This window comes from Juglans microcarpa x Juglans regia, chromosome 1D, assembly GCF_004785595.1.
Source record: "Juglans microcarpa x Juglans regia isolate MS1-56 chromosome 1D, Jm3101_v1.0, whole genome shotgun sequence".
NCBI lineage: Eukaryota > Viridiplantae > Streptophyta > Magnoliopsida > Fagales > Juglandaceae > Juglans > Juglans microcarpa x Juglans regia.
In genome coordinates, this window is record NC_054594.1 from 25,364,221 (window position 1) to 25,388,802 (window position 24,582).

Below are 24,582 nucleotides of genomic sequence, written 5' to 3' on the forward strand. Positions count from 1 at the left end.
AAACCAAAAAAGCGGCCCGGACTTGCTCTAACGAGTAGAACCGGTTCGGTCCAGGACTTCTTACCCTAGTTCTAAAATTGGTTTGTATTGGTCCAGTTCCATTTATATGTTTTTTAGAATTGGATCAGACTGGTTCACTATATTATATATTTTAAATTAATTTTTTTAATATTATATATAATATTTTTTTTATAATTTTTATATATAATATATATAATAATATAAATTATAATTATATATAATATAATGTTATTATAATTTATAATATAAAATTTTAATCTTAAACATGAAAATTTATTTGATTATATGTTTTAAACATATAATATATATATTAATAACATTTTATGACTTAATAAATTCTCAACATATTTCTTTTGATAAATTTATAATACATTAGTAATATGAATATACATTAGTATATTAATTATATTTCACTTTAATTAATTAGTATGTTAATGTATATTAGTATATTAATTACATTTTATGCTCTAATACTAATATTATTAAAATCGGAAAACTGAACCAAACCGATCGAGAACGGGTAAAACCAAAGGTACCAGTTTATAAGGTTAACCAGTGCGTAATAGGTTTTTAAAAATACAAAACTGATGTATACTGGTTCGGTCCTAAATTTTATACAAAATTAGACTGATTACACCGTAGCATTCACGCATACTACTTTGAGTGTATTGGATTTTTCATTATTTTATGAGATAGGTTGAGATGTGTATCCAAATGAACCTTTAGACTTTTATGAATCAAATTTTAAGATTTTAACTTTTCGTAAAATTGATATCTAAATTTTAGAAACTTAAAATTAGTTACGTCTGCCAATTTGACATTTGAAAACTAATAGGAGATTGCCATGTAGCAACGTGTCATCTTTTGATTAATTGATGTGGCATACTTTATGTCACCTATTTACCAATCAAAGATTGACATGTTGTATTAGAACGCTGCATTGTAGCTTTATATTAGTTTTTTAACGGGAGATTGATCCAAAATATTAAAGTTAAAATTTTGGGCTTCAATTTGTAAAAACGTAGAACATTTTGTTATTGATAAACAGTCTTATGAAATGCTTGGGTAATAAGATAATGTTATGAAATGATAACTTTGTGAATATTATTGAAATAATAAGTGAATAGTAGGAAAATTGTATGAATTAATATATTTTATTAGATTTTGAAAAATGGGATAGAAAATTTTGAATAAAATATTATACAATTTAAAAACTGTTTGAATATATTTTTTTAATATTATTTTGGTTTTAAAATTTTAAAAAAATTGTATTATTTTTTGTGTTTTATTTAGAAGTTTAGAAAAATTATAATAATTTTATGAAAAAAAAATTAAATATTTAAAATTAAAAAAATATTTTATATTTAAGGAAGAAATTATGAAAAGTTTTAAATTGAGTTTGAGAGGTTCTTCCCAATTTAAGGTGTACAAACCCAAGGCATTTTTTAACCACGAGCACTACTATTTTTTTAAAAGAATTGTTGAAGAATTCCCCAAGGGCCACAACTATACTAACGCTACTCTTCGTATTGTAATTAAAAAAAGAGAAAAACTACTTTACCTCTTTTATTTTATCGCTCAAGTTGATTGTTGGTCAAAATTTTTTTATTTTATTTAGTGATTAAGAAAATAATTTTAAGTGTATTGATATATTTTTTTTTATTTTTTTAAAATATTTAAATACTTTAAAAAAATATATAAAAAAAAAATGCTAAACGATATGCTCAACAATAAAAGTGAGGCGGCATAATAGCTCCACCCTTAAAAAAAATGTCATGCTACTCGGCAGACAGCATTTCCATTTGGGCGAACCACTAGTGTAAAATATTTTTTTAATATTTTTAACCAAAAAATACATAATTTTATTGGTAGTTACTTTTTCAATCATCAAATAAAAAAAATGAAGAAGAAAAATAAAATATATAAGCAATAAAATTGAGGAGGTAAAATAGAGTCATTTCGTTTAATTTTACAAAAATTTTTATTTCATTTAATCTTTATAATTTTTTTAAATTTTCATATATAATAAATAAAAAATTATTTTTTTTTTAAATTTTAAAATAAAATTAATATTAAAAATATATTATAATGATATTCTATTTTATTTTCAACTTTTATCTAATTCATCTCAGCACAAATAAATCATTTAACATTTTCCTTAAAAAAAAAAAAAAAAAAAAAATCCTCCGTAGCTGCTTCTTGACTACTGCTGAAAGATCAAAACAAGAAAGGGTAGGAACTAGGAAGAGTAGTCCGGAAGCTTGTTTCAAATAAATAAGGCGGGTGAGGACGGTGATACTAGGTTCTCTCCCACTCTCAGATTCTTTCCTCAATCACTCTCTCTGTCTCTCCCCCAATTTCGTGAGAGCAATGGACTTGGACCCAGATGACGTGTTCAGAGACGACGAAGATGACCCCGACAACGAGCTTTATCTGGTCTTCTCCTCTTTTATTTACTAATCTAAGCACCCATTTTTAATGTCATTTCGATTAGTTCGTTGTTGTTGATAGTATGTGTTTATATATTATTCAGGAAAGAGAGTCGACCAAAGAGCTTTTGGTTTACCTTGTCGATGCTTCCCCCAAAATGTTCTCCACTACTTCCCTTGCCGTGAGTTTCCCTCTACAGCTTAGTTCACATCTCTAAAAATTTATACATCTTTGTGTATTTAACATCAAAAGTATAAGGTTCTTTCATTCCTGTGAATAGTGATTGGTATATAGTATTCTATACTTTCATGAATAGGTAGTTTTTCTTATCTCATGAATTTTCAAATATTGCCAAACAAGGGAAACTTATACAGTTAAACATCCTCAATATTTTTAGTTTATTCAGCAAGTTTGACCAACACAAACTTATAATGAGCACCCTCCTCTGTTGCGACCTGAGACTCTAGCCGGCAGAGTCTCAAGACGTGACTGCTATAGTCTCTTAAAACGTTTCAATGCAAATAAGCCAAATGAGACCAACCTGTCACATCTATCTCAAATCTGAAATGTTTTACTTAAAACAATATTTTTTTTTTATAATTAATAAAGTTTATTGATCTTCAAAATTAGGCATAGCCCGAGTACATAGGTGGTATACAAATGAGAAATGCCTAATAATAATAAATGAATTTGAAGAAGCAAACAAGATTCAAAACAAGCAGAAAGTCTGCAGGAAAACGGTTAGGAATGAGTCAGTAGAATTCAGTAATATTCAGGATTGGAACAGCTTGATATCACAAAAACATCAAAACCAGAGTCTCAAGGTCAAATTATACATAAAGGGTAAATTACTGTAAAAATACATGAAGTATAATTGTAGAATTCAGCTAGGGCATAAATATGGAGATAATCATTGCTTATTACAATGGGCTCATAAATAAGTGTTGAGAATATTTTTTTTTGTAACGACCCAAAGAAAGCCCAAGCCACATCTAGGCTTTTACTTCAAAAGGATTGGTCACTGTTACATTTAGAGTTATTTGTAATCATTATAAAGTCCAATTCCACCAATAAGAACCAATGTGTGACTTAACACTCATTGCACCTTTATCGTACTCATTCACCTCTATCATACTCTTCTTGCCAATGTGAGACTTAGGAGGGTGCTACGTGTTTTCTCGTGGAATCGTAGGTGTTTGAGTTGATGGTGGAGGATGGCATTTCTCAAGAGGAGTAGGAGGGTTGCTTGGGCGGACTCCTTGGGCTTACTCAATATGGTGAGGTTGTCGTCTATGGTGGAAGCTTGTGTTCAATCAGAGATAAGGCCGGAGTTTGTGAAAACTTTCTGTGTCATAAATAAAGCATACCTCACTCAACAGTGCTCAAATGCTCACAACTGTTATTTAGCATTGGTTGAATACGGTGGAGGTCAGATCATTATGCCGTGGCTTACACTTGTTGGCTATACAATCTTTTAGGGGGAAGAAAGAAGATCGTTCAAGGGGAGTTTGAAGGAAAATATTGAGGATAGTAGCATTGGTGAAGAGATGTGGTACATCTTGTAAATGGATTGGTGTTACACGTGTAAGAAGAGTGGGAAACCATCTCAAATATTGCTTCATTGTGAAGTGGCTAGGACCTTGTGGGCAATAATATTTCAACTTATGGGATAGAATTGGTGATGCCATTTTGTGTGGTGGAGCTAATGGTAGCTTGGCGAGGTTATAGAGGCGGAGTCACAGGTTTAGAGGTTGAAGGATGGCGCCTTTATGCTTGATGTGGAGTATCTGAAAGGAACTGGAATTTCGAAGATTGCAAAAGTATGTTTCTATAGTTGAGAACCTCCTTGATTTGGGTTTATTAGATTGGATTATGATACAGTATAACTCTGGTTCTGTATCGATTATAGATTTTTCAAGTGCTTGTTTCACCTATTCTTACTTATAAAAAATAAAAATAAAAACGTGCTTGTTTCACCAAATGTAATACCTCGGATTGTGAATAGGAGGGTAGCGAATGGGATTGTGCATTGCTTGGGAGGGAAAAATTGAAGCCCTTTATAACGATTCCATGGGATTCTAATTGTAGTCTTGACTAGTCCTTTTGAAGTATGAGCTTAGATGTAGCTTGAGTTTTCCTTTGGGACTTGAGCCAATCCCAACCATGTGTGGGATTTGAGCCATGCTTACCTATGGTGAAATGGCCCAATGAGAATGTCGAGAATTGAAGGGGTGGAAATTATAATATCCTGGATTGTGTATATATAGATGGTGAATATAATCCTGCATTGCTTGAGAGGGAGAAGTTGAAGCCCTTTATAACTTGGACAGGTCAATGCCTTATAAAAGCTTTCAAGTTGTAAGTTTTACAGCCATTGAAGTGGTTAAGTAATATGTGGACTCCACATGATTTGGCTATCTAATATATCTTGGGGATTTGTTTCTTGTAATTTTATGACTCTTAAGTTGCACACGCACTTGATGGGTCTTGAACCCTTCTTCCTCTTCTTATAAGATGTTGAGTGAGCTAGAGCACATTGTCATGACTCTAGTAATGTTTTGTAGTATAATTGAAAAATATAAGGCCATGCGAGGAGTTCTGGGTAGTCTACTGCAGCTTTATTAGAGATGCGGCTATAATTGGTGGTGCCAAGTGTAGGATGTGACATCCATTGATTATGCACTTTGGACACCAATGCATGCCATGATATGCAACAACCATAGCTTGTAATCACTCTATACTAATACTTGTATTGCCTGTGGGAATATTGAATATTTTGGAATATATACTTGTCAAATTATGGAAATTGTTGATTCTATTTTTAAGTCATCTAATAAATTGGTTAATACACTCCATTGAGCAAAAGAGACTATATCATCCATGGACTTTTCTTTCAGTTTATTTGGTCAAACTGGTTACTTATGTCTTCTGCAAATAATTTGTAAAGCCTTGTCCTTTTGATGTCGGTCCAGATTCAACTAGTTAGGCTTCAGAACATGCTGATGTCTGTACTATTGCAAACATAATTTGATCAACATTTCTTTATTTGGCAATGCTGGCAGGGAGATCAAAAGGATGAAACTCATTTCCAAATTGCTCTGAGTTGTATCTCACAGTCGTTGAAGACTCGGATCATCAATAGCTCATATGATGAAGTTGCTATTTGCTTCTTTAACACTGTAAGATGTTGGCCGTGTTCACTAAAAGACACGTTTTAAGTTATGAATTTATTTACCATGTATCTTTTTCTACTTCTTATGTTCTGGTTGCTTTACATTTGTTTAGGCAGTTTCTTCTTTTTGGCTTTTCCATTAATCTGTCCTCTAATCCTTGAACATTGTACTATTAAACTATAAAAAAAAAATGACACTATTAAATGTTGGTGTACAGTTGGATTATTAAACTTTTCAGTATAAAGCACAAGCATAGAGGTGAGTTGACCTTTAATTTGGAAGTAGAGAAGAGTTTTCTCCCTAGCTCTCTCTCTCTCTCTCTCAGCGGGTCACGACTTCTTGTTGTATTGTCTTCTCTTTCCAGGCGTTTCTCGATGGGGAAAATCATTAAGGTCCCGTTTGGATAGTGAAAGTGTTTCATCTCATCTCATCATTATAATTTTAACATAAAATACAAAAAACAATTCAACTTTTTCAAATCTCAAAACAATAATAATATTAAAAAATAATATTCTAATAATATTTTATTCAACTTTTAGCTTTCATATAAAACCAGCTCATCTCATCTCACTATCCAAACTTAATTTTCCTCAGTTTCTTCATGTTTTCTTCAAGTTTTTCTATTTTCTTAGTAAGGCTAAGATGGAGCGTAGACTTCGGGTAGAAGCTAAATTGTTTGTTTTTGTTAGGAAAGGTGACAATCTGTTTTGTATTTCAGAGAAGAGTAGGAAGAAGTTGAATTCCCTTTATCTTAGTAGAGGGATGGTAGAATGGATGGCTAGGGAGGTGGAGGAATGTTTGAGGTCAGCTGGAAAAATGGATTCATATTAGACTAAAAGGGAGGGGAATAGAGTTTTTCTGGTTCAGAGAAGTCACAACTTGCATGGAAGATTTGTGAAGTTGGTTGACTATGGCACTGGCACGATGAAAGGTATCATTGTGATCCCTGACGGTTGGAAAGGGAGTGGTTGGGTTGATTTTGCGAGGAAAATGCGTGAATTGGTTAACATTCAACACTCTCGTTTAGCTCCTGAGTACATAGTTGAGAATAACAGTGGTGGTGCCTTACAGGATTCAAGAGGTAAAGAGGTAATTTTGGCAGCATCTAGTAGAGGTGTTCATTCTTCTTGAGAAGCATTGTACTTGTTGGTGTTGTTGAAGCTAGTGACTGAGTCCACTGGTTTACGTCAGTAGGGTGGCTATGGAGATCATAGGAAGGTCGAGTCTCAGCAGGAAGGAAGCATTAGGGAAGAAAGTTTGAATCAAGTGTCCCGTCGGAATCGTAATAATGGAGGAGCTGATGGTTGGTCTTCCGAGATGATGAAGAGATATGGAGTAGAGGGGTCTTTGTGGCATATCAGGGTGGAGCTTATTGGCTGGAAGGAGAGGCTTGAAGATCTGGTGAAGAAAGTAGACGGGGGCCAGGGTTTGCTAGTGGGCTTGGGTCAGGAATTTGTGGGTAATAAGGTGTCTAAAGGGAAGAAGGGGAGGAGTCTGGGTTGAGTGGGGCTAAGGATAATGGGCTGGTTAAGGTCTTGTTTGGTTGTTAGATTGCACTCAGCTTAGCTGAGTTTGGTTCAAATTTAGACATCTTCTAACATCCAAACACTTAACTCTCAAATCACTAAACTCATCTTAACTCAAAACCTCTTTACATGTGAGACCCATAATCTCTTTCAACTCAACACCTCTTTACACGTGGGACTTACAACCTTTTTCAACTTCCCATAAATACATCTAAACTTATCTTAACATCCAAACACATCTAAACTTATCTTAGGTGGGCCTCACATAACTCACTCCACCATCTCAACTCACTACTATTCATAGAGAACTCAACTCAGCTTAATATCCAAATGTAGCTTTAAGGTCTAGTGATCAGGCCTTTGAAGTGGCGGGCTAAAACCAATCTAGAGTTTTACTAAGGGCTCGACACAAGTGGTGGTTCAGCGCAAGAGAGCGGAGGCTCCAATTGAGGTTCCGTCTTCATAGAAGAGGTTGACAATGACATGCGACTCTTCCGAGGGTACTCTGACGTCGAGTTCTTCTTAGGCGACCCTTAATCTGAGTTCTAAGGGTTCGATTTGTGAGGCAGCTCAGCCCGAGCCTTGGACGGCTTTGCTGGAAGCCTCTTAAACATAGAAGAGGGCGATAGAGGTTGGAAACTCTTTTGGGGGTATTCCAGGGTCGAGTTTCATTTCGGCGACAGGGAAGCAATTGTCTTCTCTAGACCTAGTGGCTTTGATGGAAGTTTTGAACTACAGGAAGAATGTAGAGGAATCAGCGCTCTATAATGGTGGTTCTTGGTTGGTGGTAGGGGGAGTTGAAGTGGAGGAGGAAGATTGTAGTGAGGGGATGAAGGTGTCTGGTTCAGGGTATGCCAAGAAGTTTGTTTCTGGGGTTCCGTGTACCCAGTTTAATCATTCTGATCTGTTGATGGTTATTGGTGGAGGGGAGGGTTCCGAGTTTGGTGAGTTGTTTGAATCAAACGAGGATCTTGATATTGATCCTTTATGCTCGATTCCTCTAGGCATTGAATGGACTAATAAATCTTCAGATTGGGTGATGAGGAAGGTGGAAGAAATTAGGGATTGTGTGGGGATCTCTTGTGATGGTTTTGAGGAGTAGTTTAGAGCTCTCCTTATAGCTATTGAGGCTAGTCAACCTTCCTTGGCCAGATTGGCTTAAAAAAAGGAGCGGGAATTGAAGAGATTGGAGTGTTCCATCAACTACAATGCTAGGGGAGGGAGTGCCTTTATAGATAAAGGCAAGGAGAGGGCTGCTAACAGTTATCCAGGAAACCTAAGATCATATCTTGGAATGTTCGGGGGCTTAATGATTTCAGAAAATGTCTCCGGGTGAAGAATATGATCCATAAGTGGAAGGCTGATGTTATTTGCTTCCAAGAAACTAAACTGAAGTTCATCAATCAATTTGTGGTTAATAGTTTGTGGAGCTGCCATTATGTGAGGTGGGTTGTGTTAGTTTCGAATGGGGCATTGGGAGGCATCATTAATTTGTGGGATAGGAGGGCAGTGGAATTAGTAGAACATTATGTGGGAGAATTTTTGGTGGTGTGTCATTTTAAGAATGTGGATGATGGAGTTGAATGGGCTTTTGCGGGGGTTACGACCCAAACTTGGATTGTAGTAGGAGTATTTTATGGGATGAAATGGCGGGTCTATGTGGTTGGTGGGATCTTCCTTGATGTTTTGGGGGTATTTTAATATTACTCGATTTCCTAGCGATCGAGTGGGGGATTCTCACTTTTTCGCATGCTATGACAGTTTTTTCATATTGATTTTCGAGTTAGATTTGATTGATTAACCAATGTCGGGAGGGGAATTTACGTGGTCCAATGGTAGGGCTTGGTCTAGGTTGGACAAAGTTTTGGTTTCGGTTTCTTGGGAAGCTATTTTTTCTGATTTGAGTCAGAAAAGACTTCCAAGAATTGGTTCTGATCGTTTTCCCATTATCTTGGATTGTGGGGGTATTGTTGGGGGGTGTAGGTATTTTAAATTCGAAAATATGTGGCTGGAGGATGAGGGCTTTGTGGAAAGGGTGAGAAGGTGGTGGTCTTCGTACTCCTTTTCTGGTACTCCGAGTTTTGTCTTGGCTGGTAAACTCAAAGCACTTAGAAAAGATTTGAATATATGGAATAAAGAAGTGGTTGGGAATTTGGACAGCAAGAGGAAGATTTTTATGGATCAGTTGCGGTGTTTGGAGGATAAGGAGTTGTCGGGAGATTTATCTGGGGAGGATATGGAGAGAAAAAAACGGGTGGTTGCTGAATTAGAGTTGATATCTTTAATGGAGGAAATCTCATGGAGGCAAAAATCTCGGGTGCTGTGGTTGAAGGAAGGTGACAAGTGCACAAATTTTTTTCACCAAATGGTGAACTCTCATCGAAGAAATAATTCTATAGAGGCGCTCCATGATGGTGTTAACATTCTATTGGATCAAGAGACTATCAAGGAACACATTATGAATTTTTATGAGAAGTTGTTTAGGGAAGATATCTCTTGGGAGGACCAAGTTAAATGGGCTGTTTTTTGACTCTATTGATCAGGTAAGTGCAGAATGGTTGCAGAGTGTTTGATGAAGAAGTTCCTGATGTGGTTAGAGGTATGGCAAGGGATAAGGCGCCGGGTCTGGATGGGTATTCAATGGCATTCTTTCAAAGCTTGTTGGGACATAGTGTGAGAAGATTTTATGAAGGTGTTTCTTGAATTTCATACATTTATGAAATTTGAGAAAAGTTTCAATGCAACTTTTATTGCACTTATTCCTAAAAAGGTGGGGGCTGTGGAGATGAGATACTTTCGGATTAGTTTAGTAAATGAGGTGTACAAGATTATTTCTAAGGTACTAGCTAATCGTATGAGTGTGGTGATAGAGATGATTATTTTGAAGTCTCAAAATGGATTTGTGAGGGGGAGACAAATCCTTGATTTAGTTTTAATTGCTAATGAATGTTTGAAGAGTAGAATCAAGTTGGGTGAATATGGAATTTTAGTTAAGTTAGACATGGAAAAGGCTTATGACCATGTTAGCTGGGATTTTCTCTTTTATTTACTTGGGAGATATGGTTTTGGTGAGAAATGGTGTTTGTGGATTAAACATTGCGTTTCGACGTCAAGATTTTCCATTTTGGTGAATGGTTCTTTGGTTGGGTTCTTTAATAGTTCTCATGGTTTGAGACAAGGCAATCCTCTATCTATTGAGTAGAATGATTGAAGTGGCGGTGGAAGGAAGTTTTTTGTTGGGTTTTGTAGTGGGTGATGAGACTCAAAGATGCTTAAAAGTCTCCCATTTTCTCTTTGGTGATGATACGCTGATTTTTAGGCTATGTTTACCCAGAAGACACTCAGCTCATCTCAGTTGTGTTTAAATTTAAGCCTAGCCCAAAATCCAAACACACAATTCCCAACCACTGAACATAACTCAACTCAGTCTTACCACTGTTGCATGATGGACCCACAATTGACAAAAGCTGGTAAAATGGATGGCCGTTCTGCATTGCGTGTTCTCTCTCTCTCTCTCCTATCAGAAAGCCTGTCTTCTTCCCCAAAGTTCCCTGCAATAGGCCGAAAGCAATTGACACGAGGGAATTTATGTTTGGTTTTTGTTATTTATTTATAAAATATTTAAATAAATTAATTATTCAATCATTGGTAGGACCCATACCTTTTTCAACTTCCCATAAACACATCTAAACTCATCTTAGGTGGGACCTACAAAACTCACTTCACCATCTCAACTCACTACTATTCATAAAGAACTCAACTCATCTCAGCTCATCTCAACATCCAAACACAACCTTAGTGAGCCTAATCAAGAACATCTTTGTGCTTTGAGAGCACTTTTGCTATGTTTTGAAGCTGTTTCAGGACTGAGAGTCAACTTATCCAAATCTGAAATTGTTCTAGTGGGTGCCATTCCGAATATTTTTGTTCTGGCCAATATTATGGGATGCAATATATCTTTGTTGCCTATGAGATATCTTGGTCTTCCCGTGGGGGCCACTCATAAATCTGTCACAATTTATGGGGTGATTGAGAAGATCAAAATGAGGTTATTTGGATGGAAGAAGCTATATTTGTCTAAAGGGGGAAGAATAACCTTGATTAAAAGCACGTTGTCTAATCTTCTGACTTACTTTCTCTCTCTTTTTCCTTTGCTGGCAGGGGTAGCAAGGAGGATTGAGAGGAATTTTTGGAACTTTTTGTGGGGAGGTCTAGGAGAGGAAAAAAAGTTTCACTTGGTCAGTTGGAATAAGGTTTGTCAACCAGTCTCTTGTGGAGGTTTGGGGGTGTGAAATTTAAGGCTCTTTAACAAAACACTCCTTGGGAAATGGCTTTGGAGATATCATATGGAGAGAGGTGCCTTATGGACAAATGTTGTTGATGCTAAATATGGAAATATGTTGCCGGGGGGGGGGAGGGGGGGTGGGGGTTGGTGTTCAAATGTAGTGAGAGGAGTGTATGGGGGTGAGTTTGTGGAAATCCATTAGGAAGGGTTGGGGGAATTTTTCTAATCATATTAAATTTAAGGTGGGGGATGGGAAAAGGTTACTATTTTGGCATGATATTTGGTGTGGGGATTCTGCCCTTAAGATTGAGTTTCCTTCTTTGTTTAGGATTGGATCAAGAAGCTGTGGTAGCTGATTCTTATTCTTGTATGAATGATAATATTCATTGGAATGTAGATTTTGTTGGAGGTGTTAATGATTGGGAGGTGAATGAAGTTTCAGATTTTTTGGAAAGACTTTCTAATTCAAAGGTTATACAGGGAAGGGAGGTTAGATTATTGTGGGATCAGACAGGAAATTCCAGGTTTTCAGTTAATTCATATTATAAGGTACTAACCTGTCATTGTGGTGTTGAGTTCCCTTGGAAAAGTATCTGGAGAGTGAAGGTACCTACTAAGGTGGCATTCTTCTGTTGGTTGGCAGCTATTGGTAAAATTCTGACCACAGATAATCTAAGAAAACGTGGTATTTCTGTGGTTGAGTGGTGTTTCATGTGCAAGAAAGATGGTGAATCTATAAACCATCTCCATTGTGAGGTGGCAAAGTTTTTGTGGAATGAGATTTTTGGTCGGACGGGTATAGTTTGGGTGATGCCTAAGGAAGTGGTTGATCTTCTTGCATGTTGGAATGGTTTTGAGGGGAGAACACGAAGACTAACGCAAAAATTCCTGATTTGAAGACTGCCTTTCCCCTTCGATCTACTTGGTCAAACAATTCAAGATAAATAAACACACAACCTGCAAAGGAAATAGTTGAGTCTAAGGGAAACTTTTCCTATTCCAATTGAAGAAGCCAAAGGGGTGAACGAGCGCTGCGCAAGCAGTAACTCCTATAAACGCTGTCAAAAGTGAGTGTCTCTTCATCTCCACTCTTATATAAGCCACACCGAATTGAGTTTGGTTTTCCTGTTCTCATGGAATTCCTTGTTTAGGCGGGTGAAGGCTGTCCAAGTGGCTGCCATATGAAAGATGATTTCTTTGTGCTTGATGTGGTGTCTTTGGCTGGAAATGAATGGGAGATGCTTCGAAGACAAAGAACGCTCATTGGGAGACATAAGGGATTTTTTCTTTTGTACTCTGTGTTCGTGGGCCAAGGCTCTTGTACTGAATGCTGATAATTTTCAGGATTTACTTTAGACTCTTTTAGATTCTAGTGTGATGTAGGTATTTGCTTATTCTTATTTATCCTTTCTTCTTGGGTAGCCTAAATTATCTGGGAAATAAATATTGAGGAAGAACTTTTCGGAGGGCCGATTATGTTTGTGTTGGTTTCCACTTTGCTTGTTTGGCATCATGACTTTTTTTGGTATATGATTTATTTTATGTTGGGAACTTATTTTCTGAATCATTTGCAGAGGGAAAAGAAAAATTTGCTGGACATAAACGGAGTTTTTATATTTAATGTTGCTGAACGGGAGTTTCTAGACAGACCAACAGCAAGGCTTATAAAAGAATTTGATTGCGTAGAGGGTAAGTCCTATGCTGAGTAATTTTTTTTTTTCCAGGGTGATGAGTTGTGAAAGCCTGGCTGTAATATGGCTTCTCTCCTTTGGACTTCATACTTTTAAATTTTTTTTATCAATCCAATTTGAGTGGTCCATGTTTTGAAACTTGAAACAAATTTCAAATGGTTTCACTTGGGATTTTTAAAAACTTTTGATGCACTAAATTATACTTAGTAATAAAAAACGATCCTCTTTATATACTGCTGCATTGAAGACATTTCGATTTAATTTATCTAATATTTGGATGCACCATTTTTATTTTTGTGAACTATTTGGATATCATGAACCTATCCATATAGTGGTTTGATATAAATGAGCCCATCCCAATGGGTGCTTGTGAGTTGGGAATTAAAAAGTGAGCCTATTACTTTTGCTTGCTTCATTTTTTTTGACAAGTAAGATAATGTTTTATTAATAGAAGTAAATAGGCATAGCCCGAGTACACAGGAGGTATACAAACATCATACACCTAGTTACATACAAAGGAGTTAGAGAGAGATACAAGAAAGTCATTGAAGCATGTCCATTAAGAACACAAGAAGATGCCCAAAGAAATAAAGAATGGTAGACGAAACTTTTTAGCTCATCCAGAGAATGTTCCTTGTTTTCAAAAGTTCTTCCATTCCCTTCAACCCATAAGCACTGCATGATACATGGAGGAATCACTCTCCATACATCCTCAATATGTGAATTGGCCCTGGATTGTTGTCAACAAGCAAATAAATAAACCACCCTCTTGGGCATTACCCAAGCAATGCCCGTTCTATGAAAGATTTCTGCCCATAACATTCTCTGGCCACTTCACAATGAAGTAAAAGATGGTTAATTGATTCTCCTTTCTTCTTACACATATAACACCATTCCGTTACGACAAGACCCCCTCTTTCTCAAATTATCCAATGTCAAAACTTTCCCAAGAGCTGCTGTCCACCAAATAAGGCAATCTTAGGAGGCACCTTAGGCCTCATTTGTTTTCACAACTCATCTCAACTCATTTAATTATTACAACTTTTTTAAATTCTCACACAATAAAATAAACAATTTAATTTTTTCAAATCCCAAAACAAAAATAATATTAAAAAAATATATTCTAACAATATTTTATTCAACTTTTAACTTTAATCTCATTTCATCTCATTTTATCTGCGAAAACAAACGAGGCCTTAGTTTTTCAAATAGGTTTCCTAGGGAACAAAGTATGGTTTTGGCTTGACAAAGCCTTATACAATGACCGAACAGAAAACTTCGGATTCCCAGTCTTCATCCACAACATTGTCCACCTCATAATTACCAAATTGCAAAGAATACAATAAGTTATAAAACTCAGAAATAATTCCAACTTCCCAATCATGAACAGCTCTACAAAAATAAACATTCCACAAATGGAACCCATTGGAATGATCTAACAAGAGAGGGAAAAGTGGTCTTAAGAGCTGAATCATTACACCATAAATCCTGCCAAAAGCTGATCCTCACACCTTCACCAACCTTTAAATTAATAAGCCGAGTAAAATCCTCCCATCCATTTCTGATATTCTTTCATAAACCAACACCATGCACACTTCTCACTTCATTTGAACACCAACCCCCTCGCAAACTCCCATACTTCAACCTAATAATAGTCTTCCATAAAGATTCCCCTTCTTGATGATACCTCCATAACCACTTCCCAAGAAGTGCCTTATTGAAGATTTTCAGATTACGAATTCCCAGCCCTCCACTAGAGATTGGTGTACAGACCTTGTTCGACTCGACTAGTGGAACTCATACTCCTCTCCAATTCCACCCCACAAGAAGGCTCGAAAAATCTGCTCAATTCGATTAGCCACACTAGCTGGCAAAGGAAAAAGAGATAAAAAATGTGGGAAGGTTAGAAAGTGTACTCTTACTAAGTGTGATTCTTCCCCCTCTAGAAAAATACAGCCTTTTCCAACCACCCAATCTCCTCTCAATTTTCTCCACAACTGCATCCCATATAGCCTTAGCTTTGAAGGAGACCCCAAGTGGAAGACCCAAGTATTTCATTGGCAAAGAAGCAACCTTACAACCCATAATACTTGCCAGCCTTCTAATATTCCTAACATCTCCCACCGGTACCATCTTGGATTTCCCAAGGTTCACCTTAAGACCTAAAACAGTTTCAAAACAAATCAGTAAAGCCTTCAATGTTTGTATGTGACCTGGATCCGTATCACAAAATAATAAATTGTCACATGCAAAAATAAGATAAGACACATTATTGAAACCATTGTTAATGCTTCCCATCGAGAAGCCAGATAAAAAACCAGTGCCAACCAAAGCTTTCAACATACAACTAAGAGAATCCATGACAATCACAAAAATAAAAGGGGAGATCGGGTCCCCTTGTCTCAAGCCGCGTCAGCTGTGAAAAAAACCAGTAGGGGTTCCATTAGCCAAAGCAGAGAACCAAACCATAGTTACACAATGTTTTATCCACATGCGCCATCTCTCCCCAAAATCACATCTCTCAAGTAAGTAGAAGAGGAAATCCCAATTTACATGGTCAAAAGCTTTCTCCATATCCAGCTTACATAAAAGGCCTGAGACTCCCATTCGCTTGCTTGTTCCCTTTTCAGTCATATTCTTCATACAACTGCAATTTTTCAAGCTAGTATCGGGGAAATTATATCCATTAATTATTTTTTGGGTTTTTAATTTATTGAAAATTGTCAAGGTAATGCAAGAAATCAATAAAAAATTATAGTTTTTTTCCCTTTTTTTTTTGTTGTTGTTTGTTTCCTGATGAGTTGTATCTGGATCTACTTCAATTAAGCTAATTAAACCTACAATAGTAAAGTTTTTATTTTTATTTTTATTATCTTAGAGACCTTTTATTTTACTCTGGATGGGTCTTAATATTATGATGTGTTAGAGGACATGGTTGTAATAAGTATAACTTGTGAGTGTATAATCATCAATTGTATGTAGTATATATATTGTTGTACATCAATGAATGAAAGATAGGATTCCCTCCATGAATGTCTACATGGCATCAAAGCCATGAGTTGAACTAGGCACCAGGGTTAAACTCGCTGTCGTCTTCTGTGCATCCCGGTGAGTTTTCCGTCTTCATCGGCCACCAAAAGGGCTCTTTGTTGCCGGCAACGTCGAAACTTCGGAGTGTTTGGTTGCAGGTATAATAAGCTTATCCAATCCTTGAGTGGGGATAACTCCAATGTGGAGTAAGAACGTGTTTTTATTTGAAATATTACCTGTTTTGTAACGTGGATAAGGTAATACCCAGAGCACTTATTTTCGTTTAGGATAACCTAATATGTGTTTAAGGACAACATCAAGCCGGTACAGTTCAGGCCCGATATTGGCCGATTCAGACTCGATACCATTCAATACAGGCCGATACAGAACCAATGCAGGCCGATTCAGAACCGATACAGATCCAATATAGACCGGTTCTGAGCCTATACGTGACTGTTTCGGCCGATACAGACTGATTTTGACCGATACAGATCCGATGTAGGGCCGATACTGTGGAGAAGGTAAGGGCTTGGTGGGAAGCTTACTCTTTTGAGGGCACACCTAGTTTCATAGTGGCAGACAAACTTAAAAGCCCTAAAGGCTGACTTGAAGAAGTGTTTAGACATACGGAAATGCAGAAAAACATTCTCTGGGATGAGTTGCAAGCGTTGGAGGAAGGGGACATGAAGGAGGTTTCTTTGTTAAGGAAGGATGTGGTGGTGACTGAAATTGAGAAAGTTCTGTTGATGGAAGAAATATCTTGGAGGCAAAAATCAAGGGCGTTTTGGTTGAGGGAGGGGGATAAATGCACTAAGTTGGTGGCTAACTCTCATAGGCGTAACAATGCTATTGAAGTCCTTCATTCAGGTTCAAATGTGTTAGTCCCCCGAAGAGATTCAAGAACATATAGTGCAATATTACGAGAAGCTCCTAGCTGAAAAAGTAGAATGGCGCCCCAAACTTGACGGCCTATTTTTTGACCAGCTGGACTTGGAGGTATCAAGTTGGTTGGAGAGGCCATTTGTGGAAGAGGAGGTGCATTTAGTGGTGAAAGGTATGTCTAAGGATAAAGCCTCGGACCCGAATGGTTTTTCTATGGCTTTCTTTCAAGAGTGTTGGGAGATAGTGAAGGAGGAAGTGATGCAGATTTTTCATGCTTTTCATTCTAACTTTAAGTTTGAGAAGTCATTAAACGCTACCTTCATTGCTCTTATCCCAAAGATAGTATGTGCTCAAGACTTGAAAGACTTTCGGCCGATTAGCTTGATAGGTGGGATCTACAAAATCATATTAAAGGTACTGGCTAATCGTATGAGTTTGCTGATGGACAAACTCATTTCTAAACCTCAAAATGCTTTCGTTCGGGGTCGGCAAATTTTGGATTTAGTTTTGATAGCAAATGAGTGTTTGGACAGTTGGTTAAGAGAAGACATTCCAGGGGTCCTTTACAAGTTAGATATGGAAAAGGCTTATGACCTGTGTCCTGGGATTTCCTATTCTATATGTTTAGAAGATGTGGCTTCGGGGACAGGTGGTGCGAATGGATTAAACATTGTGTTTCAACTGCTCGGTTCTCGGTTCTAGTCAATGAAAAATCTTGTGGCTTTTTTCAGTCTTCGAGGGGTTTGTGACAAGGGGATCCGCTATCACCTTTCTTATTTGTTTTAGTAATGGAGGCATTGAGTCATATGGTGGAGGCTGCTGTTAGGGGGAGATTTATTGCTGGTTTCTCAGTGGGCAACAACAGTAATGGTGTTAGTTCCATTTCTCACTTATTTTTTTTGACAAGTAAAAGTATTATATACATATCAATAGGAGTAACCGAGTACACTAGATGTATACAAGAAAATCCATACTACAAAGCTCCTATTGCCCCAAAAGCCCACGAAAAACTACCCAACATACATCAAGCCCGAGTTAGAATAAATCACACCTCCCCAACCCCAGCCCAATGTTTCCCATAGCCCAACCTCCATCCGAAATACCCTTTATCCGAATGACTACCCAACATACATCAACCTCTATACCCTTGACTTGAGCTTCCACCCTTAGCATTATAGTTGATTGCACAAAAAAGACGCTTCAACTCCCTGCTTTTCTTAAAGCTTGATTTGGTATCACGCGAGTGGCTCGCCTCAATCTCAGTGATTAGAGCTTTAAACTGGTCTTCATATCCTCTATGTGAGATTCCCACAATATGCTGAATCTCATTAACCTTTTGCAAAGCTCAATCCGAAGATGATCCATCTATATTGTTTAATGGAGGAAGAGATACTAAGGGGACAACATATTCCCCTGATGTAGCGTCCGACGTAGTTCCAAACAGTACCAACGATAAACCCTTGTTCAAATCTTGTGTCTCCTCAACAACACCAATGGTACTTTCCATTGGAGATTCTGGGTTGACAGCAAGTCCCTTCACCTCTGGCGACCTTGTGTGTGTAGCTTCGACGGACCCTACTTTAGACGTCAACGTTACACCATGATCACATGATGGATCATTGTTATATGTCTTCCCACCGTGCTCCAAGCCTTCCACATACTCTGCTCCTGTCGTGGACTTCTCTGATACCCAACCTATCGCCTTCTCCGCCAATATGATTGGGGACAAGTCAGAAACCTCCTCCAAGTGTTCCGTAGAAGCTTGTGTGCATTTTTGCGTAGGAGCTGTTGTCACCGGCACCGAGATAAGGGTCTCCTCTGGCCCAGGACTTCCGTTGGATCGTGAAACTGGCCTAGAAGTGGAGCCTTCTCAAACACGGGCAAATGGAGCTTCGGCCTTCATTCAGGTTTGGAAGGCGAAGTGGGCTTATGCGGCCCAGCCCAAGTTTGGCCTTCCCTTTGTCTAGCCTCAAACTATTACATCCAGCAGACTTCCTTTTTCCTATTTTGGGAGGCCTCAAACGTTGGCCCAAGCCCAGGCCCAAACCTTTGATTATCTTAAAAATCCAAGACTTTATCTCCTTTCTAAACAATTTCAAATCCTCCTTCATGCATGTTACCTCCTTTTTTAAACTATGTAGATACCTCTGCAACTCGTCTCCTTGACATCTATCCATTTTAGGTAATTGGCGTCTTGCCCCTTCCCTCTTCAGACCAAGTCCCTCCGAAAGTTTCCCTGCCATGCCTCCCTTTTTGTGTTTTTGTTCAACCGCCAGCTGCCACCCTCTTCCCTACACCACCCACCGCCACCTCTGCATATGACTTTGACTGCCTCACAATCTCCTTCCCCTTCTCTACCTCTCTATTCGTTTGTGGTGCAAGGACTGGAGCATTCTTAGCCAAACTCTGTTTTAACTCTATAGAAAAGCTCTTCCAACCCTTTCCTTCCACTCCTTCCGAGATCGCTAAGAGACCACAACCCCCCTACCACCACCATAGTCAGTTACTTCCAAAAAATGCCCATAAGCGTTCGACCTCCTATGAACAAACAGAGCTTTGATTCCATCCCTATAAGTCTTGAAGAAGTCTTTCCCTCCCTCCGATAAAACACATTATTCCATTGTACTGCCCAGCCAATAAGCACTGGCATGACTGAGCATCATCTCTTCGGTTACCTTCCTGCCCTTTTCTGTGATACGACAATACTTTCCACCCTCCATAGACACTATAAAAACCTTTGATTCTATTAAAAGGTGTTTAAGGGTACGTTTGGATCCCAAACCCATCTTAACTCATCATTACAACTTTTTCAAATTTCAACACCAAATATAATAAACAATTCAACTTTTTCAAATCCTAAAATAATAATAATATTAAAAAATGATATTCTAACAATATTTTATCATCTCAACTCAACTCAACTCGGTTCAACATCCAAACGCAGCCTAAGAATGCCTACGATTAAACTTCCCCAGATCAAACACCTTTCACCATATCAAACTTCCCATTGTTGGAGTGAGACCCCGAAAAAACCAGATCTGCGCGGCGAAAAAAAACTAGACTGCTCAAAAACTCGGTCGCCGGAGATGGTACCGGCATCGGAAGTCCCTTGCTAGAGTCGTGGGTCTTGTTTGTGTCGGTGGACGTGTCGAGAACACAAATCAGTGGCTTGAGGAGATGACGGAGCACAAAAACTAGAAACCAGAAACGAATCTAGTAAAAAACCTTGTCGTCGGAGGCCTGCCAATGCTGGACGACTCTCGGCGAAGTCGCCAGGGGCCGGCGATCTTGTTTATGCCGGTGGTGCACAATCACTCGTCGGACTAGAGTGGGTGGGTGAGTGTCGGTGTTGACACTGGAGTTATCTCTGTGCAAGAGAGAGACGGTGGCGAGATCACAGGATGGAGGCTAGGGTTTAGAGAGGCCGCCGACGAGAGTGGGACGGCGACAGAAGGTTGAAGGGACGATGGAGGCTAGGGTTTTTTGGGAGGGAAAAGTTTGTACGGAGAGAAAAGTTCAAAAAACTGATGCATACATACTTAACATCTCAACCTTGGCTAAACCCATTTCTCACTTATTATTTGTGGATGATACACTTATCTTTTGTGATGCTATTAGCGACCAGATTCAAACTCTAAGGGCGGTTTTGTTGTGTTTTGAAGCTGTTTTGGTACTCAAGGTGAACTTGGGGAAGTTGGAGTTGGTACCGGTGGGGTAGGTGAGTAATATTGCCTCTCTTTGTTGGGTTGTAAAATCGCTTCCCTCCTTATGAAATATCTTGGACTTCCCTTGTGGGTGTCGTTTAAAGAAAAGAGTATTTGGGATGGGGTGGTAGAGAAGATTGAGAAAAAATTGTCGGGGTGGAAGCGACTCTACCTATCAAAAGGGGGAAGGATAACACTTATCAAAAGCACTCTCTCCAACCTATCCACTTACTAGCTTTCTCTCTTCCCAATCCCGGTGGGAGTGGCAAACCAAATCGAAAAGTTGTTTAGGGCTTTCTTGTGGGGTGGCATGGGGGAGGATATTAAATTTCACCTTGTTAGTTGGCAAAGGGTGAGCTGCTCGATTGCGAACGGTGGGCTAGGGGTGAGAAACTTGAGCATTTTCAACAAAGCAATCCTAGGAAAGTGGTTGTGGAGGTATCCTATGGAAAGGAATTCATTCTGGAGGGAAGTTATTGACCATAAGTATGGTAGTGAGTGGGGGGGATGGTGTTCTAAGGAGGGTAGGGGGTCTTATGGAGTAAGTCTATGGAAATTTATTAGAAAGGGGTGGAACACCTTTGAAAAATATATTAGGTTTGAGGTGGGGTGAGAGGATTTGATGAAACCACCACACATTTGAAGTGGTGAGTATTTTCCATTTATAGTGATTTACATATTGTATGAAATAATTACATATCAATTACAATTAATATTGAATGCATAGAAATGGAAAGTAAATACTAAATAATCTCCTAGAATTAAGGGTTAGCTGTGTCACGTATGTCAAGCCTTAGATCAAGGTAAAGTATCCTCAACACCCCCTCGCAAGCTGAGCGTTGGATTGGAACAAACGTGAAGATTGAATCGGAAAAATTCAAAAAGTGGTCGAGGAATACTTTTGGTGAAGATGTTGGCAACCTGTAGGTGAGAGGGGACATATTGAGTCTGAAGTTTGCCAGCGACAACAAGTTCCTGAAGGAAATGGTAGTCTAATTCAACATGCTTTGCTCGCTTGTGAGAAACGGGGTTGGAGCTAAAAAAAATGGTGCTTTTATTGTCTCACAGGAGAAGAGGCCGCTGTGGAATTGACACCTGTAGATCATGAAGAAGGCGTATAAGCCAAAGAAGCTCGGCTGCAGTGTGTGCAAGGGCATGATACTTAGATTCACAGCTGGAATGGAATATAGTAGGTTGCTTCTTGGCACTCTAAGAAACCAGATTGTCGCCAAGATAAATGGAGTAGCCAGAAGTAGAACGACGAGTGTCGGGACATCTGGCCCAGTCCGCATCAGAATAAGCAACTAGAGCATCATGAGTTGCAGATGGGCGAAAATTGAGGCCAAAGTCGAGGGTGCCTTTGACATAGCGAAGAATACGCTTAACAGCAAGAAAATGATCTGCAGTTGGAGCGTGCAGAAATTGGCTGACAGAGTTGACAGCATGGGAAATGTCTGGGCGCGTGACGGTCAAGTATTGGAGGGCGACGACTAGAGATCTGTAGAGAGTGGGATTCAAGAACAGAGGACCATCAGCAAACAAATGTTGGGAAACAACCATGGGGATGTGGACTAGTTTGATGTCAAGTAACTGAGCCCTTGTGAGAATATCCCATGCATACTTCAGCTGGCTGATGAAAAGACCATCTGCAGTTGAGGAAGCTTCAAGACCAAGAAAGTAACTAAGGGAAACCAAATCCTTAGTGGCAAACTCAAAATTGAGCTTCAAGTGAAGCTGTTAAGAAGAGAGGAGTTGTTGCCAATAACAATAATGTCATCAACATAAAGAAGCAAATAGATAATGTCAGACTGCTCATGAAAAACAAATAGAGAAGTGTCAGCATGGCTGCAAGAAAATCCAAGTTGAACAAGAAAAGAGTTTAAGTGCTGAAATTAGGCACGAGGAGCTTGTTTTAGACCATTGAGAGCTTTCTTCAACTGATAGACATGATTAGGAAAGCGAGGATCAATGTAACCAGAAGGCTGCTCCATATAAACATTTTCAGTGAGAGTACCATTGAGGAACACATTCTTAACGTCAAGTTGTCGAAGAGGCCATTTGTTGGTCACAACAATAGAAAGTATAACACGAACAGTGGTAGCTTTGATAACAGGACTAAAGGTGTCGGTGTAGTCAAGACCAGGTACCTGTATATAGCCCTTGGCAACTAGGCGGGTTTTGAGACGCTCAATGGATCCATCAGGTAGATATTTGGTTTGGAACACCCATTTGGAGCAGACAATGTTGGTGTTTTTAGGTTGAGGGGCCAAGATCCAGGTCCAACTGGTTTGCAAGGCTTGAACTTCTTCATCCATGGCGGCAAGCCAAAAATGATTCTTAGTAGCAGATTTGAATCCTTTAGGCTCAGTAGAGGCAACAAGAGCAGACATAAGTCCAGAGGAGCCCAAGATATGAAGGTTCGTTGGATGACGAGTGTTGAAAATACCAGATTTGGCTCGTGTGAGCATAGGGTGAGAACCCATTGGAAATGCAGGAGTAGGAGCTTGAGGAGCGGTGCATGGCTCGGTGGGAAGCGGGCTAGAATCAGGTGATGGCGAGGAGGGACTTGCAAAAGAATCAATAGCCTGCAAAGACTCATCCACTGGATCATTACAAATAGCACACGGGGTAGATTCGGATTGAGTAATGTGTGGGGAATGGAGATCAGAGGAAGAGGATGGGGGTCTGCATGAAGAAGATGGGGTTCCAGAAAGTTGGAAAACTGTAGAGAGGAAATGGAGAGGAAATGGGTTGAGCCTGAGAGGTATCCATGAAAGGGAAATGATTTTCATCAAACTGGGCATGTCGGGTGATATAGCCGAGAGGTGTGCGGATCAAGGCAACGAAACCCTTTGTAAAAGGGACTGTACCCCAAAACAATGCAGGGAATACTACGAGGAGAAAATTTGTTAGGCATATAATCACGCAAGCAAGGATAAACACGACAATCAAAGGAATGCAACTTTTCATAATTCGGAGAGGAACATATAAGAGCTCAAACGGTGACTTAACTCCAAGAAGTGGGGTGGGCAAACAATTGATGATGTAAGCTGCAGTGCTGAAGGGGTTAACCCAGAAACGGGTAAAAAGGTGGGAGTGGAAAAGAAGAGCCAAGCCGATCTCAGTTACATGACGGTGCTTTCATTCAGCGTGACTATTTTGGGTGGGTGTATATGGACATGAAAGTTGATGATGAATGTTGTGGTTATGAAGATGAGCTTTGAAGCAATTGCTAGTAAATTCGGCACCACCATCACTTTGAAAAATCTTAATATGAGCTGAATATTGATCTTCTACAAATTTTTGAAATTGAGTGAAGACATCATAAAAGTCAGATTTGAATTTCAAAGGATAAAGCCAGGTAAACCGAGAATAATCATCAATGAATAGAACATAATAGGTAAATCCCAAATTTGATTTGACGGGGGAAGGGCCCCATATGTCGCAATGAATAAGATCTAAGAGCACTCATTGGATTAGCTAAAAGCTAAATCCAATGAGTATTTAGCTATTAGAGAGCAAAATATGCTCACATTGGATTAGCTAAATTCTAAATATTTAGAATTTAGCTACAGTGACTTTCAAAAGTTTTTTCAAATTTGAAAGTTACTGTACATACATCAAATACATATTTTATTAATTATTTCTCTCTCCCTTTCTTTCTATCACATATTTTATCAAAATTGATATATTAATTTGAGTTAGTGATATATTAATTTAATAAGAATATGATTATTAATTAATATATAATAGGTAGAATAGGTAAATATGATAAAATAAAATAAATTAATAATTAAAAAAATTAAACATTTTTGAAATAATTAGTTATTCATTACTATA

At 38.4% G+C, this 24,582-nt stretch overlaps 1 protein-coding gene across 1 annotated transcript in view; it reads left to right on the forward strand.

Annotated features, from left to right (window-relative positions):
- Nucleotides 1-2,202: 2,202 nt before the first annotated feature.
- The window catches only part of LOC121254309 (ATP-dependent DNA helicase 2 subunit KU70), a 41,078-nt gene continuing 18,698 nt past the window's right edge, over nucleotides 2,203-24,582 (forward strand). Inside the window, exons 1-4 of the mRNA XM_041154306.1 lie at nucleotides 2,203-2,457; nucleotides 2,555-2,632; nucleotides 5,514-5,630; nucleotides 13,010-13,124. Of these exons, the coding sequence (XP_041010240.1) occupies nucleotides 2,392-2,457; nucleotides 2,555-2,632; nucleotides 5,514-5,630; nucleotides 13,010-13,124 (376 nt within the window). The 5' untranslated portion in view covers nucleotides 2,203-2,391. The remainder of the gene's footprint in view (nucleotides 2,458-2,554; nucleotides 2,633-5,513; nucleotides 5,631-13,009; nucleotides 13,125-24,582) is intronic.